This window comes from Anarhichas minor, unplaced genomic scaffold, assembly GCF_050575085.1.
Source record: "Anarhichas minor isolate MPS153535 unplaced genomic scaffold, ASM5057508v1 ptg000024l, whole genome shotgun sequence".
Taxonomy (NCBI): Eukaryota; Metazoa; Chordata; class Actinopteri; order Perciformes; family Anarhichadidae; genus Anarhichas; species Anarhichas minor.
This window is the reverse complement of record NW_027466470.1, coordinates 14,161,864-14,189,234: the sequence shown is the minus strand read 5'-3', so window position 1 is coordinate 14,189,234 and position 27,371 is coordinate 14,161,864. Positions and strand designations below refer to the sequence as shown.

Sequence of the window (27,371 nt, the reverse complement as noted above, 5' to 3'; positions counted from 1 at the left end):
ATGAGAGCCCATGCCCACATTTTAAGTTCCTCTATAAAATCTTTTTGTCTGCTGTTGGTTGAGGTGATATGTTTTATCTTGGGCCTTGTTCCTCTTGGTTTTTAAAAATAATCACTTTTGTAATGACTTAGTCACCTTAAAGTTAATCTATCAGGAATTAACATGTCCAGGGTATTTGTTTTACTAATTCTAAATGTATATTTAATATGGAAAACATTTTCAGAATATGTTCTAATAAAACTATAAAAACTATTCTTTGCATTCAGCGTGTGTCTTAACTCAGTGATTGTTGTCCTTAAATGTATATAGTAATCTATGCTTGTAGGACATTTGCCAAGTCATTTTCTTTCAAGACAAGAACAATGTGTTGTTTGTAAAAGTGTTTTATTAGAAAACAAAATGCAACAGAGCAATAACCCAAACACAGCACAGGCAGGGCTCAGTGTGTGAGTCGTACAAAATCACCCTTTGCAGACTGCTCATTCGAGGATTAAAACATTCTCGTGCTGTCTACACACCACCATGGACAGAATTGCTTTTTGCTGAGCCATCGTTCCACATTGCTGCTACACTCAAATTTGTACTTCAACCCGTCACTTGTGACCCTTCAAAGCATGTTCAGAATACAACTGAACGAGACGCTTAAATATGAAGAAAGTCCAAATATATGCACTGTGATATCAGTCAAATTTAAAAAATATGTTTTGGCCTCTGTATCGCCTGAAAATAATTCTTTATACATTACATAAATCATATGACAGTGTTGAGCTGAGCTTCCAGCACCGACTGCACTCGACCCAGCAAGAAAGGCAACTCAGCACTTTCATCGTGTGTAGACAGCCTCCAAAACAGTATGTACACACCCACATCTTCACAGGGCAAACGAGCGCACCATAGAAAATTAAAATGCCATTTTTGCCACTTTTCAAACTGTGAAGACCAACTGTTCTGATGGGGGGAGGAGAAGGCAAAAAAAACATAAAAGTAAAGCAACATTACATCGGCCAAAGACGACAACTGCAGATGTCAATGTGCTGACATTCCTTCTCTTTAGCACAAGTGACAGACAGCTGGGTAGAAAAAAAGGATGGTAAACACGGGAGTAGAAGAAGTAATATTGCTGGGGGGGGGGGGCGACATTTACTCAGTGCTGTGACTCCTATGTTTACTAAGGTCATTACTGGACTCTCGCTGATGATGGCTCCTCTCTTTGCTACCACTACGTTTGTGAGAACGCTGCTCTCCGTCTCTCTCCCTGTCTCCATCTCTGCTGTGGCTGAGCTCTCCTTTCCTGCTCTTCTCTTCTCCCCCACTTTTGTGCTTCCTCTCCTTGCTTCGACTCCGACTCAACTTTTTGGCCTTCCTCTCTTCTCTGTGCCTCTCCCTGTCCTCTTTATGCTTCTTGTCGTCGGTCTCTCCCCTGCTCTTTTTGTCCTTGGACCTCTCCTTCTCTGCGCCTCTATCTTTTTGCCGTTCCCTGTCCTTCTTCCTGCTCTTGTCTTCCCCGCCGTCTCTTTCTTTGTCTCTGCGTTCGTTTTTTCGGTCCCGGCTGCCACTGCGAATTCGCCTACGTTCCCTACGGTCTTGGTTCCTGTCTGCACTGCGGGACCGCCGTCTCTCCCTGTCCCCCCTCTCCCCTCTGTCCCTATCCAGGTCCCTGTCCCCCCTGCCGTCCCTCTCCTTCTTCTGGCGGTCACGCTCCCTCTCCAGCTCTCGGTCAAAGCTGGGGCCGTGGCGTTCTTTCTCGCGGTGGTGGCTCCTGCTCCTTGACCGCTTGGGTGAACGTTTTGGTGACCGCTTGGGTGAACGTTTTGGTGACCGCTTGGGTGAACGTTTGGGTGACCGCTTGGGGCTCGGTGTCCGCCTTGGAGTCCTGGCAAGAAAAGCAACATTAGCTTCCAGCAATTAAACTTTCTGTTCTAACAAAACTAAAGATTGGCTACATAAATCTGAATAATTGTAGAGTCCAGTAAGTCATGGCAAGAGTTTTATAGTCATATGTATGAACCTTTCCATCCTAAATAGCTGCTAGATGATGGGGCCAGGTAAGATTACCTAGAGAAAATAAAGCTAAAAAGCTTGAACCATTGACTGCGTTACCTGGACTGGCGTCGTTCCCCTGGCCTCCCTGCCTCTGCTTCCGGCTCTGCGGGTTCCTCCTCCTCCTGCGGCTCCTTCTGAACAACCTTACGAGGCCTCGCCTTCATCTGCTGGTCAATGAACTTCTGCACAGGCACTGGGATTCGGGGGAACAGAGTGGAGAACCACTCCAGTTTGGTCAAGAAGGAGCGCAACATCTCCCCAACGGTCATGACACAGCCGCCTCCTGCCTTCACATCGAGCTCCTAGAATCAAACGGTGGGAAAGAACAATAGAAAAAATAAAAAATAATCAATTAGGAGACACGGGCAGGACACAGGAAAAATCTGATCGCTTTCTCAATCTTGCCTCGAATCAAAAAGCAATTTGTGATGACCAAGTACTGAACATTCACCTCTGTTCATCTAGCTTAATCTCTCATATCAAATCAGATTTGCCTACTTTACTTTGATAGTTTTAAAGAGGAAACACAACTATAAATATAAAAAGAGCTTGCCTCGTCTAATCTGTCTGGCAGTTTCTGGAGAGTCTGTATTTACAATGTGAGCTTTGATCAAGCAAATGCTATTACATTTCTAAGATCCGCCCTCCTTTCCTTCACATCATCTGTTTAAAACGACATGTTCTAAAAAGTGGTTTGCATCGACTGCTTACAGACCAGAAATGAAGGAAACAAGAGAGCAGCATCTAATAACACTGTGACACTTCCTCATTGAGCCAAAAGGACAAAGAGAGAGAAGCCATGGCTTCCTTCAGTCTCCCAAAAGCACAACGGGGCCGTGGGCGCATAACAACTGCCCACAGTATAAGCACAGGATGGAGCAGGTAGGCCAAATGCACACCAGTTGAAGAGTTATCGACTTTATATGGTAGAGAACAGCCGCTTTGCACTCACACACGCAACCCAACAGTGCTGAGAAACAATATCCAATTCACCTGCTGCACAATGGGCATCTAAAGAAAAAAACAGGGGAATTAACCAGTTGGGTAGGATTTCATATGATCAAATATAATGCAACAGAACATCAAAGGAGGCCTGGCTGCACAGCCTGGTATCAAATTGTATGCTAATCAAATAGGGTGGGAACAATAGACTAATGCAACAGTTGACATGTGTTATATGGTTTGTGTTTATCTTGTCTGTGTGTATCCATATGAATTCTCCAGTTGCTATTAATCCCAAATTTAGTTTTGTGCAACAAGTCCTGATAAAAGCTTGTCAAAAACAAAAAGGGCATGCCTTAATATTACATTGACGAAAAGATTGACTCATTATTGTATATGGTACTTACCATGATAAAAATCACCAGCAGAGAAGTGAACAAGTAACCTAGCTACTTAGGTTTAGAGGACAAAAGTTGGGGACAATTAAGCCAAATGAAGGCAAAGGTGAAAAATCAGCTATGAGCATCACAAGGGAGGGTAACGGACAGTTTTTAACTTGTGTCGTGTAACTGTGTATTTATTGCAGAGAAAGAAACATTAAATTATTACCCGAGGTGACATACCTCCTCATCATCCAGGAAACCGTCGTACCATTCTATCAAATCTGCCGGGGGCTGAGTGTATCTGAGGAAGAACCAGACAGAGAGCACAAAGTTTAATTTGAATTGTTTTTAAGGACCTGTTCCAATAATACCTCATACACTGATTTTCAGACAGGTGAGACTTAAATAAATAAAAATGTGATCAGAGCATTACAATTTCCCTTACACAGATTTATTTTAGTACCAAATTTCTAATTACAACATTTATTATTTTCTATTAACTGATGAGGTCTTGCCTTAAAATTATATTTTCAATAAAAAAATATTGCCGTAAAAGAACAACACATTTCTCTTCTGAAACAGGTGGGCAGTTGAGCAATCAGAATTACGTCTTAACTAAAATGTGCAAAATATCTAGTAATGCACGGAATCTCTACAAGTCTAAAACAAAAAAAACCTACATAGAAGAATTATGGCAACCATACCTTATGTACATGAATCCAAGCGTTCTGATGTATGGAGAGTCTGTATGAGTGATCAGACCCATCAGCTGTTTGCGAGTCAACTTGAGAGTAAACAGTTTGTATAGAAGACAGAAAGCAGTGGACACAATACCACCAGTCCCAACTCCACGCACCTAAACAGGATGAAGACACATTCGTAAAGCATATCAGTGTAAATGATTCACAGCAAACCTATTCACAACGACTGGCCTTTAGACTACATCGCTCAAGAAGTACACTAATTAAAGTACTAATAAATCACGTCAATGTCTCATATTTGTAAAGCATCATCCTCCAGGCTGGTAAGGGTAGAGGGGGGTTAGACATGGGGAATATAAAAAGCACGTACTTCTCACTTACCCCTCCGCACATTCCAGTCTGACCCGCGGTCTTTCTGCTGCCTTTTTCCCAAGGTTCAGCATGGGTCACCTGTAGGAACACAGGACGAGTTAACTAGTTTACACACGTCTGAGAGACCGTATTGGATCTGCACAGATCACAGCACACATTAGAAAGATACCGTCCACCTCCCTGACGACTTGCATTAGAGGTTCCATGAGATATTCTGGGACTATCGCGGACGGTCCCCTCGCAGATAACACAGATTAACTCGTATACATAACGATGGTGAACTGCCCTAATCGTTCTAAAAATGTTGACGTACCGTTAGCCTTTAAACTACCAATCCCAAATGAACGGAAACGTTACTCCAACAAACCAGGTGTAAAGTTTATGCAAGGTTGATAATGGCAGCAAATTGACGGTACCGTATTTGATTTAACGTTAGCTTAGTTGCTAAAGTTAGCTAGCGTTAGCTTACTAATAATATAAATAATGTTATACATTTGTGGGCAATTATGTGAATTAGGCGGACGTCTTTCCGTGCCCTGAAGTTAAGTTAGTTAAAATGAATGCCATCTGATCCTAGTTACCACAGTTATTTGACGACTGCAGTGTAGCGCTAGCTTGTGACAGTGGATATCTAGCTAGCATGCGGCTTAGCATTGGCTAACGTTACCTTGAAGTAGATTTCGTCCACAACTTCATGGTACGTCTTAAGTTCATAAAGCTGAACTTTGAAATACGGCGAAGACAGTACATTCGTAAGGATCATTGGGTTGAGGTTCATGGTCTTCTCGTTGCCCCACAGAGGCAATACATTTCCATGTTTTCCTGGTGGAGGCTTGCTAACGGCCTGTGTTGGTAGCTGGTTTCCGACATTAGCCATGTTAGCTGAATCCCACGCCTCTAAGCTTACTGTACAGTTAGCGTATTTCCGATTACAGACCCATCAATATTATATCGTGAAATGATGATCGTTAACAATTTCGTCCGCTTAGTTGTCGCTGATTTGAGGTTAAATTGATGTTAACAACTTCCCGCCGTCGTTGTAGCTCGGTGCTGTTGCGAGGTGGAACAGGACCGTTGGTGGTGCAATGTGAAAAGAACCGACCGCTAACCGTCGATACGTCAACAAGGCGAATGTTTACAAAATAAAAGCATTTATTTCTAAATCTAATTGTTTAAATTGTTAAATCAAACAATTGTGCAAACACATATTTCTAAGGCTTCTGTAAAGACGGGGTGTTTTAATTATTATGTCATGTTGTATTTAAAACGATTTTGCTTTTCATATCAATGTACTCAGTACACGTTTATTTTGAATTTTTTTTGTCTTGCCTCAACAGGAAATGGTACATTTTACTTTCCGATTTAAATCTGCCGCTTGACAATTTCAACAACCAATTTCCTCTTAAAGCTTCCATTGTCTTTTTAACATTTCATTTGATATGGGTAGTTAAATAAAATGTAACCATAAATTTGCTAATTTGCTTTTTCCTTCCATTTTAATTCTGGGTCACATTTTCACCCCTTCTGCAAAAAGACATTAAAATCCAGAATGCACATTTTTTTAAATGTTCTTTTTATTTGGCCTATATACATATACATACATAGATTACATACTTTAGATATGACTTGGCACAAACACAAAATCTGTGGTAAAAATAAATTCCATCCATTAACTATGACTTTACAGACATATGCACATGCACACAGAAAATAGACATCATACCGAAGGTACAAAACATGAAAACTTCATGGTATTTTAAATTCAGTCATCCTCCCTCACAACCAGGTGAGGAACCAGGTGACATATAATGGTGCTGTAACCACCGTCAATTTCACAATGTCAGTTATCAATTATTTAAATTTGATGGAACTTCAAGGAACGGACGCAGTCCCCTCCAGCCACTTAAGGTACAAGTAAAATGGTGACACAAAATCAACCACAGCTAAATAAAAGCATGTTGGGTACTTAAGGATATTTTTTAAATAACAGAGATGAGTCAACAATATAATGTAGAATTACAGTACTAATCATAGTCTTACTTTTCAAAGAAGACCAACAGAAATGTCAGAACACCAGTAATCTCAGTCCCCAAAATGTTCCAATTGTGGCCTTCACCTCCACTTCTTGAACACTAGAAGGCTCTCCTGGTCAACAGACACTGTAGGTCAGACGCAGAGGGATTGCGTAAAATAAATTAAATCTCCTGGACTGAGGCGGGAGCAAGTTCTGATGGCAATTCTACAACTCAGTCTTGTATACCCCGTATCAGTGTAATACGGCACCCTTATGACAGGCACATGCTTCCCAAAGCCTAGCGCTTGATCACCACCTGCTCAAAGGCTCCAGCTGCGACCCTGAAAGAGAATGCCACGTGTTATATGACAGGAAATGAGGGTGGTTATGTGATCTGGCTGCTGCTGTGGTGCATTCTGTTATAAGCAGAACTAACACTGTGTTGTGAAATTGAAAGTACCGTGTGACATGTATGTAATAGATTCCTAAATAAAAACATGTTCATTTAACCATTTAGCATATGTCCAATGAATTTAGATTTGTAATAAATGCCTGCTGCGTGGCAACCACAATCCACAGTTACATAATCACACCCACCTCATATGCTGGCTTCCTAAAGCTGTACTCCCACCAGGACCAACAAACAAGCTGAGCCCCTCATCTGTAGCAACACAAAAACACACACACACACACACACACACACACGCACACACACACACACACACACATTAGAAATAAGAATACTGCCAATCAGTGCAAAGTCATGGTTTGAAAATGGCTCACACTTACGTCTCTAGAAATGATAATAGTAAATGTCAATAGACGAATAGAGAGGGGAACGATGTTGCAAAGCTGATGAGATCTTTTGAAGAACATCAAAATACGCACATTTCCACAAAAAAATGTGTTCAACATCATTCTCTGAGTGGAGAGAGTCCCCTTTTTTTAAAACAATAAATGACTCCCCTCTTCATTAAGTCACAGGGGTTTGTAACATGGCAGCCACTATGTGTGCTCAGCTACCAGTGAGGGTAAACTGCCCTTGAGGTATTCAGATAATGAAATCTAACCTCTGTAATGCTTATTCAAATACATTTTAATATTCAGGCTGGTAAATATGCAAGTATGGTTCAAATTTATGATTTGCCATCATAAACATCTAATTGTCATTCAGCGTTTGAAGGATGCCGTTGCATTGTTGCATTGCAACACCTCGAAGTAATTTGATCCAATCAGCAGGAGTGTAGGTAACTTCCCAAGTCAGCCTTCAGTGCACTAAGTCACGGATTAGGTGTACACACCCTCTGCACTGGAGTCCAAGACGCCAGGGCTGAAGTCCTGACTCTGCAGGATTTTCTCTATTACGTCATCAGCATCCACCCTGGTGGCATCAACTCTTTTGAGCTGATTCTCCACTGAGTTCTGCTTTACTGGATGTCTAATGGAGAAACAGAAGCAGGGTGAAACATTATACAGGTGTGCGTTATATGGGAAAGAAAATACACGAGACCATATATTTAGTGGAAAATAGAAACAGTCTGATCCCGAGGTTTGTTTATATAACAGGGTCATTGCACACAAAGGTCGAAACCAGCATAGAAAATGTGTTGAAAGTAAAAGGTGAGAAGAAAGGAAGAAAATAAAAACATTTACCTTGAAACTTTAGCGGGGGAAGGTGAATTAGAACAGGTAGCGGAGGCTGGCAGAGTGGTCCTGCTCTCCTGCTCTCGCTGATCACTGGTTTCCAGGATGCTGCCGATGCCTGTGGAGGCAGAACCTCCTGACTCGCTCCTCCGATGGCATAGATCTGTTAAACTGGAGTGATTCGAGCTGTAACCTACAGAACAGGAAAGGGAGAAAAAACACATTCAGGTTATGCTTGTGTTTTCTGTAGCTGGCGTGGTGGTAATGGTGCTTGTTTAAAGGGAATAAATGTGTGTCTTTGTGTTAGGTACCTGAGATTTTTGACTGTTGACTGGCATGGCTGGGTGTTCTGGAGTGACCATACCCTACCAGGTCCTCTGGGACTGATACTGACGTTGCTGGAGTCTCTAAACGAAAAAAAAACAACACACATTTTGAAATCACAAGTTTTGTTATGAACATTTTGTAAATATGCAAACACAGCTAAAAAAAAAAATCTCTTCTTTAAGGTAAAACCCTTGAGGATTCAATTAGTTTTAGTTTCTTTATGATGCTATTCATTCTGAGGCTTCCTAAATGAAAAGACTGACGATGATTTTCAGTACGTTACTGTTGACTCCTGAATAATCATGGCACCTCATGAAGAACGGTTCTTTGTAGAACTCTGTCAAAACTACTTGTGCACAACAAAAGCTGCTGCTTTTGGCAAGAATTGAGAAACTTAAAATAAAATCTTGCCATCGTAAGGAACAGCAAACTCTTTTGAGCCTCAGAGTCTGTATGTACGTACCGGTGAGTGAATGGGATATGTACATGTTTCCTCCCTTTCTGTCCTCAAGGAGACACTCTGCTTCAGCCTGTGGGATTCCCAGAGTCATGGCTGTAGATGGGGGACTAAAGGGAACACAGGAAAAAGTGATGTTACTGAGTTTTTTAAGTATCAGAGTGATGTTGGAAAAGAGCTCCTTCAACTGCCCTGCTCTTATCATAAACACAAAAATGTGGACTCTAACCCGATTAGACTTTGTGGTATGCACTGTTATTCTAGTGGAGACTGTGTAATACTGTGTAATGGCTAATCAGCAAGCAAACGTCAAAGCCAACAGCCTCCTTGAGCAAGTTATACATTAGTTCAAAATGGATAAATAATAAGTCTATTGAAAATAGAAGGGCAATCACTTTAAGCAGCTCCCGGACGTTAACACAGGAAACATGACTTCTCTGCTACTGTGATGTTACACAAAGGAAAGAGGGCGGAGAGGCAGACAAATAGCGACAGACAAAGAGTTAAGAAAAAAAAAAAAAAAGAGCCTCATCTTGTTTCTTCACACAATGAGTAACACTCTGTGGGATGAATGACTAGGCTGTCATTGAGTTTACACTTTAGACATCTCCTAGGCAGCAGCGTGTGTGTCATCACACTAAAAGGGAGTTGGAACGTGACAGTGTACAGGGAGAGACTTGCGGTGGCTGAAAAAAGTTGCAAACGGTGCAGGCTTTGGCAGGAGTGTGTTGTTTCATCACATCCTCAGTGACAAACTGCTCTACATAAAGCTCCTAACAAAAGAGAAAACACAACCGCTGGGCTGAGCTGATCACACTTCAGTTGTCGCTCACTACCGAGGTTGGGCAGATTAATGTCTGGGTGAGGCATTATTAGCTGTCAGATAAAACTCTGATACAATCTCAGCTACCATACGTCAGAACTTCAAACTCTATGAGGACTTTGTAATGTCAGACAAGAGAGTCTTCAGTCGAGTGCCAGACAGGGTGTGATGAGAACTCTTTCCACTGCGGTTAGATGCAGGTTTGTGTAAGTGGGGGACATTCGTGCGTTGCAACCACAGCTATAGCATTTTGTAGTTGACTAAACTTAAACACAACAGACAAGTCAGTATTTCCGGAGTAACAACTTTAAAATTGAATTGATATTCAGACTTGCAGACTGAGTTATACAACTGAACAAATGAATACGGTAAAAAATGAGCTCTTACGTTTTAAAACAGGTGTCTCCAGACATAAGTTGTGTGGTGATGACAACCTGTAACAGATAAAAAAAAAAAAAAAAAAGAGGTAAAGTAATGTAGGTTTTAGGCTGACAAGAGGCAGAAAAAAGCTGCAATGTTCCGGTGTAGTGTGGTTTGACGGGGTTGCTATCAACTAAGGTTTAAAATGACATTTTGTGCAATGTAAGTCCATTGTAGCCCCAGGAAGAATCAGCATATTTAAGATGCATTCCCAAGACCCAGGTAGTTTGTAGATCACAGGCTCAGACATGTGTGGCAGCATTTGTCAGCACATTCATCGTTTCCATCGACTGGTTACATCATTTAGAGCAGCATAGCTTTGCAACAATAGGTTGTAGGCTTATCTTTGCTCTGCTAAAATGTGTGTTACTTGTACAGACGTGTAAGAATAAATTATTGGACCGTACCAAAAACATTGCCAGTGTGGCAGAGACTCCTAACGGCATTTACAACTTAAAGTATTGTGGAGCTATGCGTTAAAACAATACCACACCTTCAGAATTGAGTTGTCCTGCCTGGTGTTTTTGGTGTCGTATCCCTCTAGGAGACACCGTCGTGTGATGCTGCCGGACCCGGCAAACTCAGACAAGTTCAAGTCAGCAAAGCCCAGCTGCACAGGGATATTAGAGATCAAGCCGTTAGAACCATCTGACAGTAGGTTTATCTCCGTCAAAGTGCCAGCATTGACATGCATGTGTACATAAAGCATCATCCTATGATAATGTGGTGTTATAGAACTATCTACATTTGAAGAAATCCAGCACAGATAAGGTTTTTGGAAACACACCACGTGTGTCTAAAGAGGAGGTATTCAATCCTTGAGAAATCAGATAACCTAATACTTTAACTCATCTTTAAAGTTCATGACTAACATAGCGTAGGTTGTGATTTACAGAATTTTCAATCAGTAACTAAAGACGGAAACTAGAAATAAAAACATTCTTGGTAAACAGACTCACCTTACTGAAACGTTATCCAAGGACACTTGGAGGCCGACTGTTATCACATATCACTTATGATAAGACTGTTCTAATGGATATCTGGCACTTAAGTATCTATGTTTAGCCAGTCTACAGACGGGAGAACAGAAGTATTACCTTTGCAAAAGTTTTTCCACCCTTCAATTCCTTAAAATGACAAAAACACAAAAATCAGTGAGGTCACAATTACCCGTTTCATTACTATCTCACAAACCATTTTCATTCAAACTTTACTCCTGTCTGCACAAAGCATCTGTGACATGATTACAAATTAACAGTGCTCTGACCTTAACTACAGAAACCTTTTGAGCACATTCAAGTCTCAGTTAACTATCTGGACTCTGCTATGGAACATTTCTAATATGCATTTTTTGCAGTGTCAACAAAATCGAGCTTGATGGCAGAAAAGAAAACGTTCCCATACCTTGCGCACGGACACCCGGCAAAAACAGGGGTCCAGTACACCTGTCCCAGCATTGGCACTCATCTTAACATTGAACGAGAATCTCTTCCTCCAGTGGACACAGTTGGCTTGGACTGGATTCCTGTGAGAGAAGCACATTTAAAAACACTTCTTCACAGAGAAACAACAACATGCAGGTATACTGAACACTGAAAGAGCAGATATTCATTTTAAGATTGCCAGATTTATGCATAGTTTACCCACAGAGTGTCCCAGTCGGATCCTAAATGTGTGCAACACTTCAATTCAATACTCGCTGAACTTAACATGTGAATATTTTGGAAGAAGACCCTTTGAGGCAAATTGATTTTGGCCTATATTAGTAAATTAGACTTCACAGGGTACATAGAGAATGTTGAATAGACACTGGACAGCAGCGATAAGAGGCGTAGCTTTTTAATTAAAAGACAATATAGTGGTAGAAATAGAGAAAATAGAAAAATGGGACTTTTCATACACAATACACGATTGTCAATATGATTCTGGTATTTGAAAAGGAGACTAAAGTTGTGGTTGGAGCAGGATAAAACTAGGAGCACAGTGTTGGTACACAGACAGTTACCATGGCAAAGTAATGAGGGTTATGAGGCTTAGCTAGACGTTGACGTGTGTACACCTGCTTCTTCCAGTGACTCATCTACAATACAAGCACGTGTAATCACTGCCCCCAGGAAGCGTGTGTGCTTCTTTGCAATGGAAAGAAAGTGTGTTTCAAGAAGAAGCTAGGTTAACTCAGAGTCGTTGATTAGCAACTGATTTTATCAACTGTGTAACGTTACATAGGCTAACGAAATAATGTTATTGGACTGATAATGTACTAATAACTAGCGTTATAGCTCTTTAACCAGAGCCTCCTGGTTTGTAAGTTTCTGTCTCCTTAACACACAGAAGCCTTCAACCAATGCTGGTTCACGATACGTTGAGTTAATACACATACTTAGTTTTAGCAAGTAACGAGCCTATAGAAGTACAACGCTAGTTACCTAACGTTAGCTAACTAACGTTCCTGTGGTGTCGCTTACTAACTAACTTACACACAGCGTTAACTATACACGATACAACTCATGGAATGCAACAATGAAGCAAAACCGAGACTACAAATGATTAACAGGTGTCGAGCGAAAACTGAACAGGGACTTAAAAGCAAGCTTGCTCGAACTACCAGTGAACTGTTGCTATAAATAGCAAAAAACAAGTCTTACCTAGGCGACTCCTCTGCGAAGCCTCCATCCACGAGTCTCACTTTACAGAATAAAACTCCGTTTACGAAGGGAACCGATGACAATTCCTCCAGATCGAAGTCTACCTTAAATTTAAATCTCTTTTTCTTCATAAGCATGAACGACATGATATATCCTCAACGCCGCGGGTGACCGAGGCGCAACAAGTCCCGACAGAAGTGGTAAAGGCTGACAGACAACTGTCCACTTTTCCCCCGCTCCGTGCTGTCACCGCGGCTCGCTCAGCTGTCGCTGGTCGTCGCAGAGTTGCGGTAGTGTCGCGCAGACACGATTCAAACTTCAAATCTCCTCCTTCCCACCCACTGAAAAGTATTATTCATGACGTGACGGGCATTCTACCTTTTGATTGGACACTGCGGCTGCTTGAAAACAAAAAAGAAAAGAGGAATACCGAGGTCGCGATTGAAATGGTCGCACACGTCACGGAGGAAACTCATTCAAAGTTAGTGCCCTGACGTGACGTCACTCCCAACCATGACCACAACATTGTGAAAGAGACAGTGGGAGCAGAAAGAAAGACAATAACTTTCATTCAGCAGGCATGTGACAGGGAGCATATGACAAGTCTGTTAATACTATGGTTCAAATCACAGCTAAATTAAACTTGTTACAGGTGGAAGGAATTTCCACAGCCAAAATGAATAGACCATACTTGAAGGTATTCAGCAAGAACATACTATTAGTTTGTGTAAAGCTCAGGTTATTGAATATTGAATTTATGTCTAAACAGTGTTTGAAGATGTATGCAGTAATTTACTGATGAGTGAAAGTAGCAAAACCACACAATGTCTTCCTTTGTTTACTTAGAAGTAGAAAAGTGTCACCAGTGTAATGTGCCCAACATACCAAAACAATCCCTGTTATATACACATATTACTGGGTTGCTGATACACTAACATGTTAGCAACATTTTAATGGTGAGCAGGTTGAGGTGGGGCAAATTGTATACAGTATATACTACTGGGTTTAATTATAACAATGCACAGATGTGGAATTAAACTACATTTACTCAAGCACTGTACTTGAGTATAAATTTGAGGTTGCACTTTACTTAAGTATTTTATTTTCATGTCATGTCTTTATACTGCTACTTCACTACATTTCAGGGGGAAATATTGTTTGTACTTCTCTACATTTATTTGACAGCTTTAGTTATTAGTTACTTTACAACTTAATATTTTTACATACAAAAAAGATATGAGCTGCTCCCCGGGCGCCTGCATGGGCAGCTCACTGCTCCCTATATATACAGGGATGGGTCAAATGCAGAGAATAATTTCCCCACTGTGGGACTAATAAAGGAATGTTTTGTTCTTCTTCTTCTTAATCGGAAATGCAGTAGTAACGTAGTGAGGTTAAGAGCAGAAGAGGGAAAGACGAAACATGGAATGTGCTAGTACATTACAGATATACACTAACTAACAGCCAGTAGTACCAAATGAAACAGTCAGATGTCTTGGGGGGCACAGAGATGTCGCACACAGGGCCCCTGACCCCCTTTCCATGTGTGCGCCACCTTTTTGTGCGGAGGAACTCCGCCATCTAGTGGCGACCAGCGATATGCGCTGCAGGGAAAACAGTTATTTCCTGCACTGACACGTCGTGCCAGATGAAGAGATTACATTTCGTACTATATAATACACCATGACATATCACATGGAGCAAGGGCGAAAAAGACAGATGGGGAAATTTACCAGACGCATAAACCGGATTAAGCACGCGGTTAATCCGGGGGATATTTATTTCACCACTTTTCTATTTGACCATCTTTCCTGCTCTTCCGTAGAAAAAAACGTCAAGTGGCTACGTATAGCCTTCGTTGCTCCGCCCTCGATAGCTGCAGTTCACCTGAAACGTCACGGAGGACACCTCTGCACCGGGACAGTCTGCAAAATAATAAAGCAGCCTTTTTTTTTCATCGCTCGCATCTGGATTTTTCGCAGTGTTTATGCATGATCTTCAATCTGGATATGGATTCATAATCTGATCCTGACCGCAGGGCGACTCATCTCTTGACTGCTGCTTCCCCCTCAGCCCTTACAATGTATCCGTCGTTACGGACGTTTTTAGTATCAAATGCCCAGTGCTGGGACGCCGACAGCAAGAGGTCGTACCAGGACTTGTTTGAGAGGCTTGATACCAATAACGATGGGGAGGTGGACGTCGCTGAATTACGAGCGGGCCTAAAGGCAATGGGCATATTTCGCCACGGTGCCGCACAGGTAAAAAAAAAAAAAAAAAACAGGGCTTGGCCGGCTCGATTTCCATGTAATTCCTGACCATGTGTGTGTGTGTGTGTGTGTGTGTGTGTGTCTGTGTGTGTGTGTGTGTGTGTGTGTGTGTGTGTGTGTGTGTGTGTGTGTGTGTGTCTGTGTGTGTGTGTGTGTGTCTGTGTGTGTTTGTGACTCGCCCTGATACCACCTGAAGGCAAATTGAACCACTTGTGAATCCTCTCTGCAGAAAATCGTGTCGTCTGGCGATCAGAACAAAGATGGGAGTCTCGACTTCAACGAGTTCAGCAAATATCTGAAGGAGCACGAGAAGAAGCTGCGGCTGACGTTCAAGAGTCTGGACAGAAACAACGACGGTAGGGGATGATGAGAGGAAGCTCACTATCAACATACTTGGCACGAGTAATTATGGCACATGCCAGTGGATGTTTAGGAGGCTACATATCCTCTGGTTATACTGCAGTAGAGCTTTTTTTAAATGTTGTGTTCAGGGCGCATTGATGCCTCAGAGATCCAGCAGTCCCTTGAAGAGCTGGGCTTGGACATCAGCAGAGAGAATGCCCAGAAAATATTACAGAGGTTTGACCTCCATTTCTTAAATGTTTTCATTTAGAGTGTTAGTGTTAGTCTGAAAGCCTTACATGGTGTGCTTATTATAACCATAGATCATGGGTTAACAGGTGTCTGTGTGTTTCCTTAGTATGGACATTGATGGGACCATGATGGTGGACTGGAATGAGTGGAGAGAACACTTCCTTTTCTGCCCTGCTCACAACCTGGAAGAGATCATACGCTACTGGAAACACTCCTCGGTACGGACACACACACACACACACACACACACACACACACACACACACACACACACACACACACACACACACACACACACACACACACACACTCAAATACAGAGGCAGGCGACTGCAGTGGAATTAATCACATGACGTCAAGTCCTCTTGTGTGAGATGCTATGGATTTTCCCTGCACTCCACATTTTGCCAGCAGCTTTGAACTGTCCAACATAATTAGGTCACAACAGCACACTTTGGCCCCCCTTCAGCCTGCTCCTCCACCTCTCGGTGCAAATAAAGATGTCATTGTCAAGATATTTGCTCCAAAACCAGGCAAAACTGCATTCTCATGCCATAGATGTGATGTAAGAGTGGCTGCAGGACAAATAACTTGCAGCATAAGCCTCTGTGGTTCCCTGCAGAAATGCATTACGTTGCCACTGCACCATGTTTGTCACAGGCACATTTATGCTTTTGGAAAAACTTTGGATTTGTTTATCGGTAGTTCTAGCTAAAGGATAAGGAGGTTAGGTCAATTCATTGTTTGTTGTTAAAATAGTTACAATTCTACGATTTCTTTGCCTTTCTCGAACAGTGTGACCTTTTTCTATGCACAAGTTGTATGAACTATACAAGACAAGGAAACATGCGCTTTTAATGTTTTTACTTCCTGGCTGCAACCTTATGTTCAAGGTTTTGTAAAGGCTGCTCTCTCTCTCTCTCAGTGCACAACTGGTAATTTGGCAGGATTGAAAAAAACAGTTGCTGCATCACTGTGAAAATAGACCTCAAAAGGAGAAGTTCTTGTCGGCTTGTGAAGTGTTTTTTTTTTTGTCACATTCACAGCTACACAAACATGACATGACATGTGCCTTCCTGAGAGAGAGATACAATCTCAAAAACCACAAATAATTCTGCTGTATTATTATCATGGCCATAAACTGACACAGCACTGAGAATGTGTTTATTGCTCTAGCAGGAGCAATAATGCTAAACGGACATGTCTTTGATTTGACCAGTGCCCATGAATACAAGTGATTTGATCAAATATATATGTATATATATTTCACCAGGTGCTGGACATAGGTGACAGTCTTGCCATCCCAGATGAATTCACAGAGGAGGAGAAGAGCTCAGGTGTCTGGTGTAAGCAGCTTGCTGCAGGTGCAGTAGCGGGGGCCGTCTCTCGCACTGGTACTGCCCCTCTGGACAGAATGAAAGTCTTCATGCAGGTGAAATAAGTGAAAGAAACAAATGGACAACTGTATTCTTACCTTAGGATGATAACTTATGCAACTTACGTGTGCTACGAGTGAAACTGACCTGCAAACCTTTTATGCATTTGTGCTGCAGGTTCATTCTTCTAAGACCAACCCGATTAGCCTGGTAGGGGGCTTCAAGCGGATGCTCAAAGAGGGAGGTCTAACGTCACTGTGGAGGGGAAATGGGACCAACGTTTTGAAGATTGCACCTGAGACAGCAATCAAATTCATGGCATATGAACAAGTAAGCTCTTAAATGCACATTTTATACATGTGATGGTATTTATCACCGTTTTGTAGCATTACAAATATTTGGAATCAGTGCATTATTTATTTTCGCTCCATTTGTGTGTGTTCTGTAGTTTAAGAAGTTGTTATCCTCAGAGGGCAAGAAGATTGAGACACACAAGAGGTTCATGGCTGGCTCTATGGCCGGGGCCACAGCACAGACAGCCATCTACCCAATGGAGGTACGTCAACTGATTGCTTTTTTACGTTTTTTGTACGTACTGCAGCTGCCCTTACAAAGCATGTACTATCGCATGCAATTGAGACATTCCACTTCGTCATTACGTTACGCCCTGAACTTTGACCCTCTTAAATGTGCTGTCATCTGTCATTGCGCCTTCGGCCACTTGATCTGTCGTCTGTCTGTGCCCTTTCGGCTCAGGCAATGTGACGTATCTTCCGCTGTGCAGAGGGTTGTGGGTCAAAATAACGAAAATGAAGGCAGCTTTTTTAATATGTTTTTCCCCCAAACTAGAAAATACCACACAAATCAAAATATTCTGTTCCTCAGTTTTTCTTCTTTTGTACTTTCCCTCTAAGGTATTGAAAACTAGGCTGACCCTGAGGAAAACCGGCCAGTATTCAGGAATGTTTGATTGTGCCAAAACAATTCTGAGAAAGGAAGGTGTCAAGGCTTTCTACAAGGGCTACATTCCAAACTTAGTGGGAATCATTCCCTATGCTGGGATAGACCTCGCTGTTTATGAGGTATGTATTCTGCTCCTTTCCTCATATTTCACAACAGAGCGCACTTAGTTACATTTTCTCATTTGTATGCACGACAAATCAGTTAACCTAGGACTGTAGTGCTACATAAAATCAGTGGGTTTTTATGCTTATGTTCACTAGCATAATGCATGTCTCTCCTGTGTCTCAGACTCTGAAGAACACGTGGTTGTCGCACTACGCCAAGGACTCGGCCAACCCTGGAGTTCTGGTGCTGGTGGCCTGCGGGACCATCTCTAGTACCTGTGGTCAGCTGGCCAGCTATCCACTCGCGCTTGTGCGCACACGGATGCAGGCACGAGGTAAACGCAGTCTTGACATTTGGTAACAAGGATGACAAAACTTACATGGCACGCAATTACATAGTGCATAATACACGGCAAGATGTTTATGTGGTGACAAAACTGTAATAGCACCCACTATTTTCTGTACATAATATAGTAAGTGGGCTGCAATGGAGAAGGGCTTCCTTTAACATACAGTACAAGAGTAAAAAGCATGCTTTCAGATGTAAAACAGCCTCCCTAACTTCCTTTTTCTCTCCAGCGTCTCTGGATGCATCAGACCAGCCCTCCATGAGCAGCCTGATGAAGAAGATAGTAGCCAAAGATGGCTTTTTCGGACTCTACCGGGGCATCCTGCCAAACTTCATGAAAGTCATTCCTGCTGTCAGCATTAGCTATGTGGTTTACGAATACATGAAGACTGGCTTAGGAATTTCCAAATGACGCTGCAAGCAAATGAAAAAAACATTTATTTGTCAGACTTGAAAATGCCTGAAATGAGTCCCAAAAAAACAGACAGACATCAAGCATACAGAGCATGACTTCCCCCAGCTGGCGAAGGAGTTCAGTGGATGGAAAACTGTATGTGTCCTACTAAGGGTTGTCTGTCGGTAGCTAAAGCATTTATCGTTGCTGCTGAGCATGCTTTAATTTCTATCCTATTTTTACGCATAACACGCTCCCAAAGTATATTCATTGTCCAAAACAAGATTTGACATAAAGATAGTACTGTACTAAATACAAACATAATACATGATGGGTTGTGAAATTCATCCTACTCTTATTCTGTTAAAACTGATCAACCAAACTGGTAGATTAATGGATCATATTGTTTTTGTTTCTTTTGGTTACTAAAGAAATATTTTGTTTTATGAAATCTGGAGCTTTTCCAATAGAGGTACACAGCAGAGTTAATGATCTTATTTTGAGGTAAAACGACACTACACCAGTTCAAATGCTGAAGTCAACGCCCTTTAGAGGTAATTTAACACTTTCCTAAGTTGTAAACACCTAGAGTGACATCGGCTCCAGTCAGCTGCTGTCAACCAAAAAGAACTGTCTCTGAAAAATCAAGAACTTGTTAACACTGGAGTACTGTGTGCATGAAGACAAATGTGTCTTGTGCAATGTGAAAATCACAAATTGTGTGTTATCTGATAATCATTTAAATGTGCCTTACAGCCACTAAATGTGAACTGTCTGACATCACAGATGTGTTTTTTACTACATATATATATATACTGCATTTATGTACTGTGTATATATAGATACATGTTTTCAGTTATGATTATTTACGGGTTTTGATGAACATATTAACAGTAATAACTGGTCATTGGACTTGCAAGGAGCATGTTTTTTCTCTTGCTTCACTTCTCATTTCTTCACAGCAAACCAACCAACCAAACACACACTGAACACTCCCACAAGCAGATACTGTTACCTTTAACATTGTGTGACTTGTTCTTCCATACAGCCAATTGTCTTTATTATATGTTACTTTAATGTGGATTTTAAGAAAGGAAAACTGGTCTTGATTTAGTAGTTTTTTAGCCAGAACATGTGGAAACTTTACCATGGTCTTTGCTGGAAGGCTTACTTGCGAGCAAATGGCTGAGTGGTGTAAAGTTCAGCTCTTTGGGGTGGGGCTCACTGAGGTGTGTTAACAGCTCCACCTGGTGGCTAATGAAGACAAAACACCTAGACACACTTCCATGCTCAACTGAAAATTTTGCCCAGTACAATACAAGTAAACGAGACCATAATAGTATTTTAGACTTTAGTATTTTATCTTTAATCATCCCAGGGATATATATTTCTAATGGATACTAGCTGGCCTGATAAAAAAGAGCCAGATGGAATTTAAATGGGCAGCAGAAGAGGTCAGAGATATTAGTGGAACAAAACAGGCAAAATACAGACTAAGTTGGATAACTAAGAACAATAAAATGATTGCATCATCTTTGTCTGTGATTTGGGCTCTGGTTTTTATATAGAGCATTTTGTCATCTTGTCAATCTCAAGTTCGAACAATTGTTAGAATTTGCTTTCATTCGTTACACAAAAGGGATCTGGAGAATTATTTAAGATGCAGTAGCTTTATATAAAATAACCCCCCAAAAATGTTTTTCTTAATAAAATAAATGAATGAATGTAGTTGGTCAAAGAGTTTCTGAAAATGACTTTCTCGCAGTGTGCAGGTTACAATAATATAGGTTTATTTTAGACCCTTTCCTGTAGCAAAGGAAGCTACCTGGGCTAACTGTAATTATTTTATATTGTGTACAGTGTATTACTTTTGTTATTAATTATTATTCATATAAAATATTTCAGACAGAACAAGAGACCATGAACATATCACTCCACCGGGACACCACATGAGGCCCCCAAAGTGTTCTGCTGCTTGAATGCAGGTAATTGAAACATTAACTTGTCCGATTATGATTCTGCAGAGTAAACTACATAATATGAAGTTGCTGTATCTCTGTTGCATCGATAAACAATTTCATAGTTCTCTCTCAGGCAATCTGGTAGTTGTGGAAGCCCATTTCTGCCCATGTGATGAAATACATGGTCCCACTAAGTTTGTCCTAGTCGCACACCGTAGTTGGGCCACCACTATTGTTGAAGGAGGTTAGCCCTCCGCTGGAAAAAAACAAAACTACATAAACTTCAGCTGGTTTCGGTGAGTGTATTTGTTTTGTCGTCACTAACGGTACATGGTGAAGTTTGCGTCACGTTGTAATAATCGACACTGACGTCGTAAATAAGACAAACGGCGTGCTAAGCTAGTTGTTAGAAAGTGACAGCTAGCAGCTAGCCGACTGTAAGCTAAAAATATTCTCCTGTTTTAGTGATTTGTCGACACAGCTGAACAGAGGGGACACTTTGGTAGGCTTCAAACAGCAAGCTACGTGTGCTTAACGTTACATCTCTCGATTAATGGCAACATTGTCTTTAACGTTAAAGTTTAATTTGGGAACTTGTTGCTCGTTAAGTAGCTAGTGGGCGTTAACGGGACGAAGCTGTGTGGAGACGTTATTACCGTTAAGCGGTGGCAGGTCCAGGTTTACAGTTACTGCCACAGTTAACGTTACTTGGTCGTATCTTAAGCTGTCTAGCCTCCCGATAAGCCTCTCTAGTAGGCCGTTTAGCATCATGTGTGCATTCAGTGTATTTACCATTTTAAATCAGCCACATATCGCACTTACCGTTTGTAGTTTCTGCTATAACTAATATATCACATGGGACTTTTTTTACCATTACATTGTCATAATGTATTAATATTATACCTTTTAACTTTTTTTATATACACTCAATCATTTAAAAGACATGAAACAAACTCATAAAAGGCAGATTAATATGCTAGGAAGACAGACAAGGAAACTGATCTAGCTAAAGAAGCAATTACAAACTCCAAATCCTTTACTAGGATCAGCCTATCTAGCTGCAAATCTGTCTTCAAGTGATTCCAGGCTGGAGGAATCTGCACGGTCCAATAAGGTCTCTGAAATCTGGGATAAAAGGATGCAACTGAGTCATTTAGTTTCTGAATGGCTGGGTTGCAATGAAGTCATTTAGTCTATGGTTTGTTCCCAAACATAGAAGAAGTTGTCTTTTCTTTCCAGTAGCACCATAAACAGACGGGCATCATGGGCAACACAAGTGACAGAGTGTCTGGGGATCGGCATGGAGCCAAGGCCCACCGCTCAGACAGCAGCGGCAGCCACAAAGACCAGGAACCCAGCAGCAAGATGGTGGACAGCACAGACGACCCCAACATCTTCAACACCCACGGGCCGGAGTCGAAGGTACCGCTGGAAAACACAGAACCAGAAATATAGATTGTTGTACAGTATCTTGTTTGTTGCGCAGGAATACCTTTCAGATTTGTATGCCATTTGTTAGATATGATTTTATTTGAGATATCAATGAATTGCTTTTAGGCGTTAGGAGAGAAAGAATCAGATCTGGCTGACCAGGTGAAAACTGGTCGTCAGGCTCGACCCACAGTCATCCGCTGGGCTGGAGGGGGGAAGGAGGTCTTCATAGCTGGTTCCTTTAATAACTGGAGCACAAAGATACCACTAAATAAGAGGTAAACATGTAAATATCATCTCCTACGGTCTTTTAGGGATCCAATGGAACTTATCGAACGACCGGTATTGCACTAATACTATTTCTTTTCTTTTCTCCAAAGCCATAATGACTTTGTAGCGATCCTGGACCTGCCAGAAGGAGAGCACCAGTACAAGTTTTTTGTAGATGGACAGTGGGTCCATGATTCCTCAGAGGTACATCAGTGTCATTTTTATTTTATTATTGTGTTATTGAAAGTTTTTCCTCAATACCAAATAGTTCAGTTCCGCTTTTTGCCATGTTACAAAGACCTATGACGTTATATACATGAGAGGATAAGGACCTCCTATGCAAAGACATCATTGTCGTGGAATTTGGTCAGGAAACCACAGAAGAACTATACGTCCATTACTGTTATCGCTGTCAAAGCCTTTTTAAATTCTAGGGAAATGTGTGCAGTGTTGTATATAATATTTATATACTTTTCTCTTTTGCAGACAGTTGTAACCAGTCAACTCGGCACCATCAACAACCTGATCCAGGTGAAGAAGTCAGACTTTGAGGTGTTTGACGCCCTGCATGTTGACTCTCTGGAGTGCTCAGACACATCAGGTCAGTTACAGTAAACACTGATGAAAGTTCAGTCAAGCCTTGAAACCCTGTCAGCGGTGTTAATGTGCCTTTTTACGGTTGCAGATCTGTCCAGCTCCCCTCCAGGTCCTTATGGACAGGAGCAGTACAGCTTCAGGCCTGAGGAGCATTTCAAAGCCCCACCTATACTCCCTCCTCACCTCCTCCAAGTCATACTCAACAAGGACACCAATATATCTGTCAGTGCCTCCATCTATCTGCCATTCAGATTTAACGCTTTGTTGTTGTTGTTTACCATTTTCTTTGTGGTTTGTAATTTTTCCTCGTACTCTTTCTCGACAGTGTGACCCTGCCCTGCTGCCTGAGCCCAACCATGTAATGCTAAACCACCTTTACGCCCTCTCAATTAAGGTAGGTTCTCACACGTTTCCAGATGTTACTGGCACCCCATGAAATACACACGCTTTCCCCCCAGCTCTATGAACTATACATCCCCGAGCAACCCAATTCTGTGGAGGGGGTTGAATCTCCCTCACCTTTCAGCCAGTGAATCAGACGGTCGTGCAAAAACTAACTTAATATAATAGTCTTTAACTCCCAAACTCTGAAATCTAGACTCATTTTATATATGTTTTACTTACTCTACATTAATCAATTACCTCTGAAGTCAAGTGCCTCTGAAAATATTCACACAGCAAAATTGTACAACCAACTGTTAAATGTCAAAGTCTGTTGCTGTGACAAACATTCAAAAGGACATAACCCTGCATAACTTCTCATGTTACTGACGGTGCTCACTTAAGAACTTCAGAGCATATCTATTTCCTCCACATGCCTCTCAACATGGTGAGGGCTGAGCCGGCGGCACGTAGCTAAGAGTGCTAACAGTGCAAACAACGGCAACAGTGCTGAGCGTTCAGTGTTAATCTGAGGGGAGACTAGAGTTTGGGTTTTATCAGCTGTAACTGCTTCCACAGTGCTGAGCGGCGGTCGCCAGCTAACTAGTGGGGCGCGTTTACATGCACTAATGTGCACTAAAAGCCACTTGGGGCCGACCCTGCTATGTCAACAAAGCAGGGAGAAGCTCGGATTACAACACATACAGAGGGAGAGCGACTTCATTCTCTTTTAAAAATAGACACTACCTCACTATATCTTTACAAAGCTAATAGTTGTTTGCTGCTTCCTATATTAATGCTCTGAATATCCTATAGAGAACATTTAAAGCAACCAAATGTGTGGTCAGAATAGTTCTACTAAATATGCTAGTAGACACCTTTTAGTGCTAAATACATGAAGGTTTTCATGATTATTAAAAATCAGATATTTACATTATTCTCTGTGTGGACCGTTTGGCAGTTTCACAAATACGAGCATCTCATGTTTATCTGCTCCGTGGGTTTGGGTCTCTCTAATGGCAGATTGCCTGTGTGTTGTGTTGTGTTGTGCAGGATGGAGTAATGGTGCTGAGTGCGACTCACAGATACAAGAAGAAGTACGTCACCTCCCTGCTTTATAAGCCTATCTGAACCACAACTTGGGAGCTCCACGGTGCTTTTAGAGAGCAGCATGCTGGTTTTCTTTTTTGTTGGTATCATCACATTTAGCCAAATCTTGCACTGAAACCAGTTTACAGGCAAGACAAAGGCCAGTAGCTGTGACTTCAGCCTGGTTTTTTTAAAGGCTGCACTTCTGTCTACATAGGGCTCTGAACAAAAGTAGCAAAGTGTGTGTCGGGTGTTGAAGAGAGGAAAACCGTACTGTGGCTTTTGCCTGTAACATCTACTGACAGATGACTGATTCAATCACTGTGTGTATTGGAGTGTTAACTGCACCTTGTGAATATATGCATGTCCGTGTGTGAAACGAGGAAGACGCTGATCTGTGAAGGACTCGTTTCTGTAAAGGTGATTTTAAGGATGCTCTCCTAACGTGAGGGGTTTTGAGTGTTCTTGGTGTGGATCGACAGTTTGATTTTAAAGTGTTGTGTCGTCATATTCTCGTTGAACTGATTTGAATTACGTTTGTGAAATAATTGACCTGACGGTATTTATGGCCAGTGCATGTAGAATAACAGAATGGTCTAGAGATGCTTGAAGAGAGCAGCAGACTTGGCATTGGTTGAACATGAAGTGCAATAACGTGCTGTAAAGAGAACTTAACTCAACGTAGACTCACAAACAAGAACAGGAGGAGGGGGCAGCAGCGAACGACATCTTATTTGTCAGTACGTATTGCAGATATTATTGAATTTCTCACAGTTCAGCTATCATGCAGTGGAGTCTATAACTAAACTACCATCATTGGTCACTGTAGATGGAGTACTTAGAACATGTTTAGTTCTGCTGTGGCCTTTATTTTGACATTGTGTGAGCACTTGACCATCCTGAGAGTGTTGATAGAAGCTTTTAACTACGCAGCAGGCAACTCGTGCTGTAGCTTTGTGCTTTTCCTTCTTTAGATATGATGACCTTGCAGTGCTTTTTGTGTGCATCCCTATCGAGTTCTGTTTATTAAAAAGGAATGTACTGTCTGTATCTGTTCCACGTGTAGTCATACACAGAGGCGTGTACACTTAACAGTCTGAACTTGCTGCTTTGCATGCGTTGAATGTCCGCAACTTGTGAGGATACGACACATTTACTGAGTTTGGTGCACAAGCAGATCGACCACATTCAGAATTTGCAGGGCTATGAGGAGAGATAGTTGCCATGAATTTAAAAGTTGTACAATGTTTGCTCACTTGTGTTCTTTACAGTATAGCCATTGAAGATGATCTGTATTTTGAGGTATGTACTTTGAAAGATATTTTTGTCAAGTCGTGCTGTTTAATAGTCTGCATATCCAGTACGTATCAATGGTTAACAGACTTGTAAAAAGGGTCTTTCATAGCTCCTGTTGGTGTTCAACTAGACGCTCTGAAAGTATTTTTTGAATGTTGAGCCTAGACATGAACTTTTGTCCAAAGAGTTTTTAAGGCTGATGTAAAAAGTTATGGCGTGGTGTTTTAAGGCTAAAACCCAAAACTTGAATTTTACAACTCTTTTGAATGTTTTAAAATGCTTTGAAGAACCAGTGTGATGATTCTCTGTACACGGGTTTACTTCTTTGCAAATAAAGAGCGGACACGCTGGTCCTAATTCCTGTCTGTCTTTCTCTTTTTTATTCTGTATGAAAGTTGTGTTCTTTAAACAAAAGTTGTTTGTTATTCGTTCATTTTACATTTGTCTATTAAATCCATACACTTTAGATAAAACCAATCAATTCAAAAATTCTACAGAAGTAAACCACACAAGCTTTTTAAGTGTTTTATTCATCCTTTCTCAAATCGTTCACTGATAATACTTTTGCCAACACAGCACACTGTTAACTGTCATCAGAGACAGGATCCATATGAGTCCTGTATCGGCTTTCTAGTTCATTATGCACAAACTCAGAAAAAACTGCTTTCCTATCACATAAAAGCTGCACCAATCAAATAGCAGTATATATATACATACGAAAATCAGGACCAACAATATATAGTTTCAAACTGCCGTTTGATTCCCTTCTTTATAACAAATAGCAAAAAGGCTTTGTTTACGCTCTAACAAGGTGCTTTGTGCATCCAACGTGTCATAATCTTTCCAGTCATTGACAATTCTTCAAAACTTTTGTCTTTTTACTTCTTACATTTCAAAAGGAAATATCAAACTTTTTATCTCTGTTAAAATACATGCCAACTTTTGTCTTTTTTTTTTATGAAGACTTGAGCGCAAACAAAACCTAATTTGGCAGATCTCAGGTAGAAGAGCGCTAGTTCAAAGCCAATTCTACCACAGAGCAGACTGAAGAAGCTCTCAAGCTAATAAATGTAAAGGCAAGCGAAGCAACATCAATCAGAGCTTTGTTATAGGTGGATGATATTGGGATCAGTGACTTAGATATCATGAAGGCATAGTCTGTGATTTCTTATCAGCCGATGTGATTCAAAGTGACAAACTCCTCTAACATATAAATCACACATTGCAGGAAGTGAATGCAGCAATCATACTCGTATTACGATGATGTTTAACATCAAAATAAAACATATAAGCTATTGCACAGCTACCCAGAAAATCAACTTTGCAAAAAGCAAATGTTGGATGTTTGTTCAAACACACTCACACACACACATGCGCGCACACACAGACTCACTCAAAAGTTCATACAGAAATAGCAGGTTATTTACAGCGTAAAAATGGCAAATGTACAGCAAGAACTCATCAAACGAAATTTGAACCGTTATAAGTGAGTGAATTAAAGATCAATGATCCCACCAGTAGCCTG

The 27,371-nt window shown here is 41.3% G+C and overlaps 4 protein-coding genes across 7 annotated transcripts; 2 read left to right on the top strand and 2 right to left on the bottom strand.

Annotated features, from left to right (window-relative positions):
- Positions 1 to 367: 367 nt before the first annotated feature.
- prpf38b (pre-mRNA processing factor 38B) lies at positions 368 to 5,542 on the bottom strand. Of its 3 annotated transcripts, XM_076097435.1 has the most exons (8): positions 5,109 to 5,542; positions 4,451 to 4,519; positions 4,073 to 4,224; positions 3,609 to 3,669; positions 3,393 to 3,434; positions 3,037 to 3,054; positions 2,101 to 2,345; positions 368 to 1,873 (listed from the first exon to the last, which is right to left on the bottom strand). In XM_076097435.1, exons 1-8 carry the CDS (start codon positions 5,316 to 5,318, stop codon positions 1,141 to 1,143), a joined length of 1,530 nt encoding a protein of 509 aa, XP_075953550.1. In that variant the 5' UTR covers positions 5,319 to 5,542; the 3' UTR covers positions 368 to 1,140. The 3 variants fall into 3 exon arrangements, with proteins under 3 accessions (XP_075953550.1, XP_075953551.1, XP_075953552.1); XM_076097436.1 differs by lacking the exon at positions 3,393 to 3,434; XM_076097437.1 differs by lacking the exons at positions 3,037 to 3,054; positions 3,393 to 3,434 and having other exon boundaries at positions 5,109 to 5,541.
- A 455-nt stretch (positions 5,543 to 5,997) lies between these two features.
- LOC142956694 (EEIG family member 2-like) lies at positions 5,998 to 13,085 on the bottom strand. Its single transcript, XM_076098411.1, has 11 exons — positions 12,772 to 13,085; positions 11,531 to 11,651; positions 11,224 to 11,253; positions 10,620 to 10,736; positions 10,094 to 10,140; positions 8,890 to 8,993; positions 8,411 to 8,506; positions 8,109 to 8,292; positions 7,757 to 7,893; positions 7,053 to 7,116; positions 5,998 to 6,796 (listed from the first exon to the last, which is right to left on the bottom strand). Exons 1-11 carry the CDS (start codon positions 12,915 to 12,917, stop codon positions 6,754 to 6,756), a joined length of 1,089 nt encoding a protein of 362 aa, XP_075954526.1. The 5' UTR covers positions 12,918 to 13,085; the 3' UTR covers positions 5,998 to 6,753.
- A 1,346-nt stretch (positions 13,086 to 14,431) lies between these two features.
- LOC142956693 (mitochondrial adenyl nucleotide antiporter SLC25A24-like) lies at positions 14,432 to 19,733 on the top strand. The gene is made up of 10 exons (XM_076098409.1): positions 14,432 to 15,032; positions 15,271 to 15,397; positions 15,533 to 15,620; positions 15,742 to 15,853; positions 16,909 to 17,067; positions 17,189 to 17,341; positions 17,460 to 17,567; positions 17,926 to 18,093; positions 18,263 to 18,413; positions 18,658 to 19,733. The coding sequence occupies exons 1-10, from the start codon at positions 14,853 to 14,855 to the stop codon at positions 18,837 to 18,839; spliced, it is 1,428 nt and encodes a 475-aa protein (XP_075954524.1). The 5' UTR covers positions 14,432 to 14,852; the 3' UTR covers positions 18,840 to 19,733.
- A 1,229-nt stretch (positions 19,734 to 20,962) lies between these two features.
- Positions 20,963 to 26,203, top strand: prkab2 (protein kinase, AMP-activated, beta 2 non-catalytic subunit). Of its 2 annotated transcripts, none has more exons than XM_076098066.1 (8): positions 20,963 to 21,078; positions 22,025 to 22,204; positions 22,340 to 22,491; positions 22,594 to 22,687; positions 22,970 to 23,084; positions 23,169 to 23,302; positions 23,406 to 23,474; positions 24,515 to 26,203. In XM_076098066.1, exons 2-8 carry the CDS (start codon positions 22,046 to 22,048, stop codon positions 24,590 to 24,592), a joined length of 801 nt encoding a protein of 266 aa, XP_075954181.1. In that variant the 5' UTR covers positions 20,963 to 21,078; positions 22,025 to 22,045; the 3' UTR covers positions 24,593 to 26,203. The 2 variants fall into 2 exon arrangements, with proteins under 2 accessions (XP_075954181.1, XP_075954180.1); XM_076098065.1 differs by having other exon boundaries at positions 20,983 to 21,078; positions 22,022 to 22,204.
- Positions 26,204 to 27,371: the final 1,168 nt, after the last annotated feature.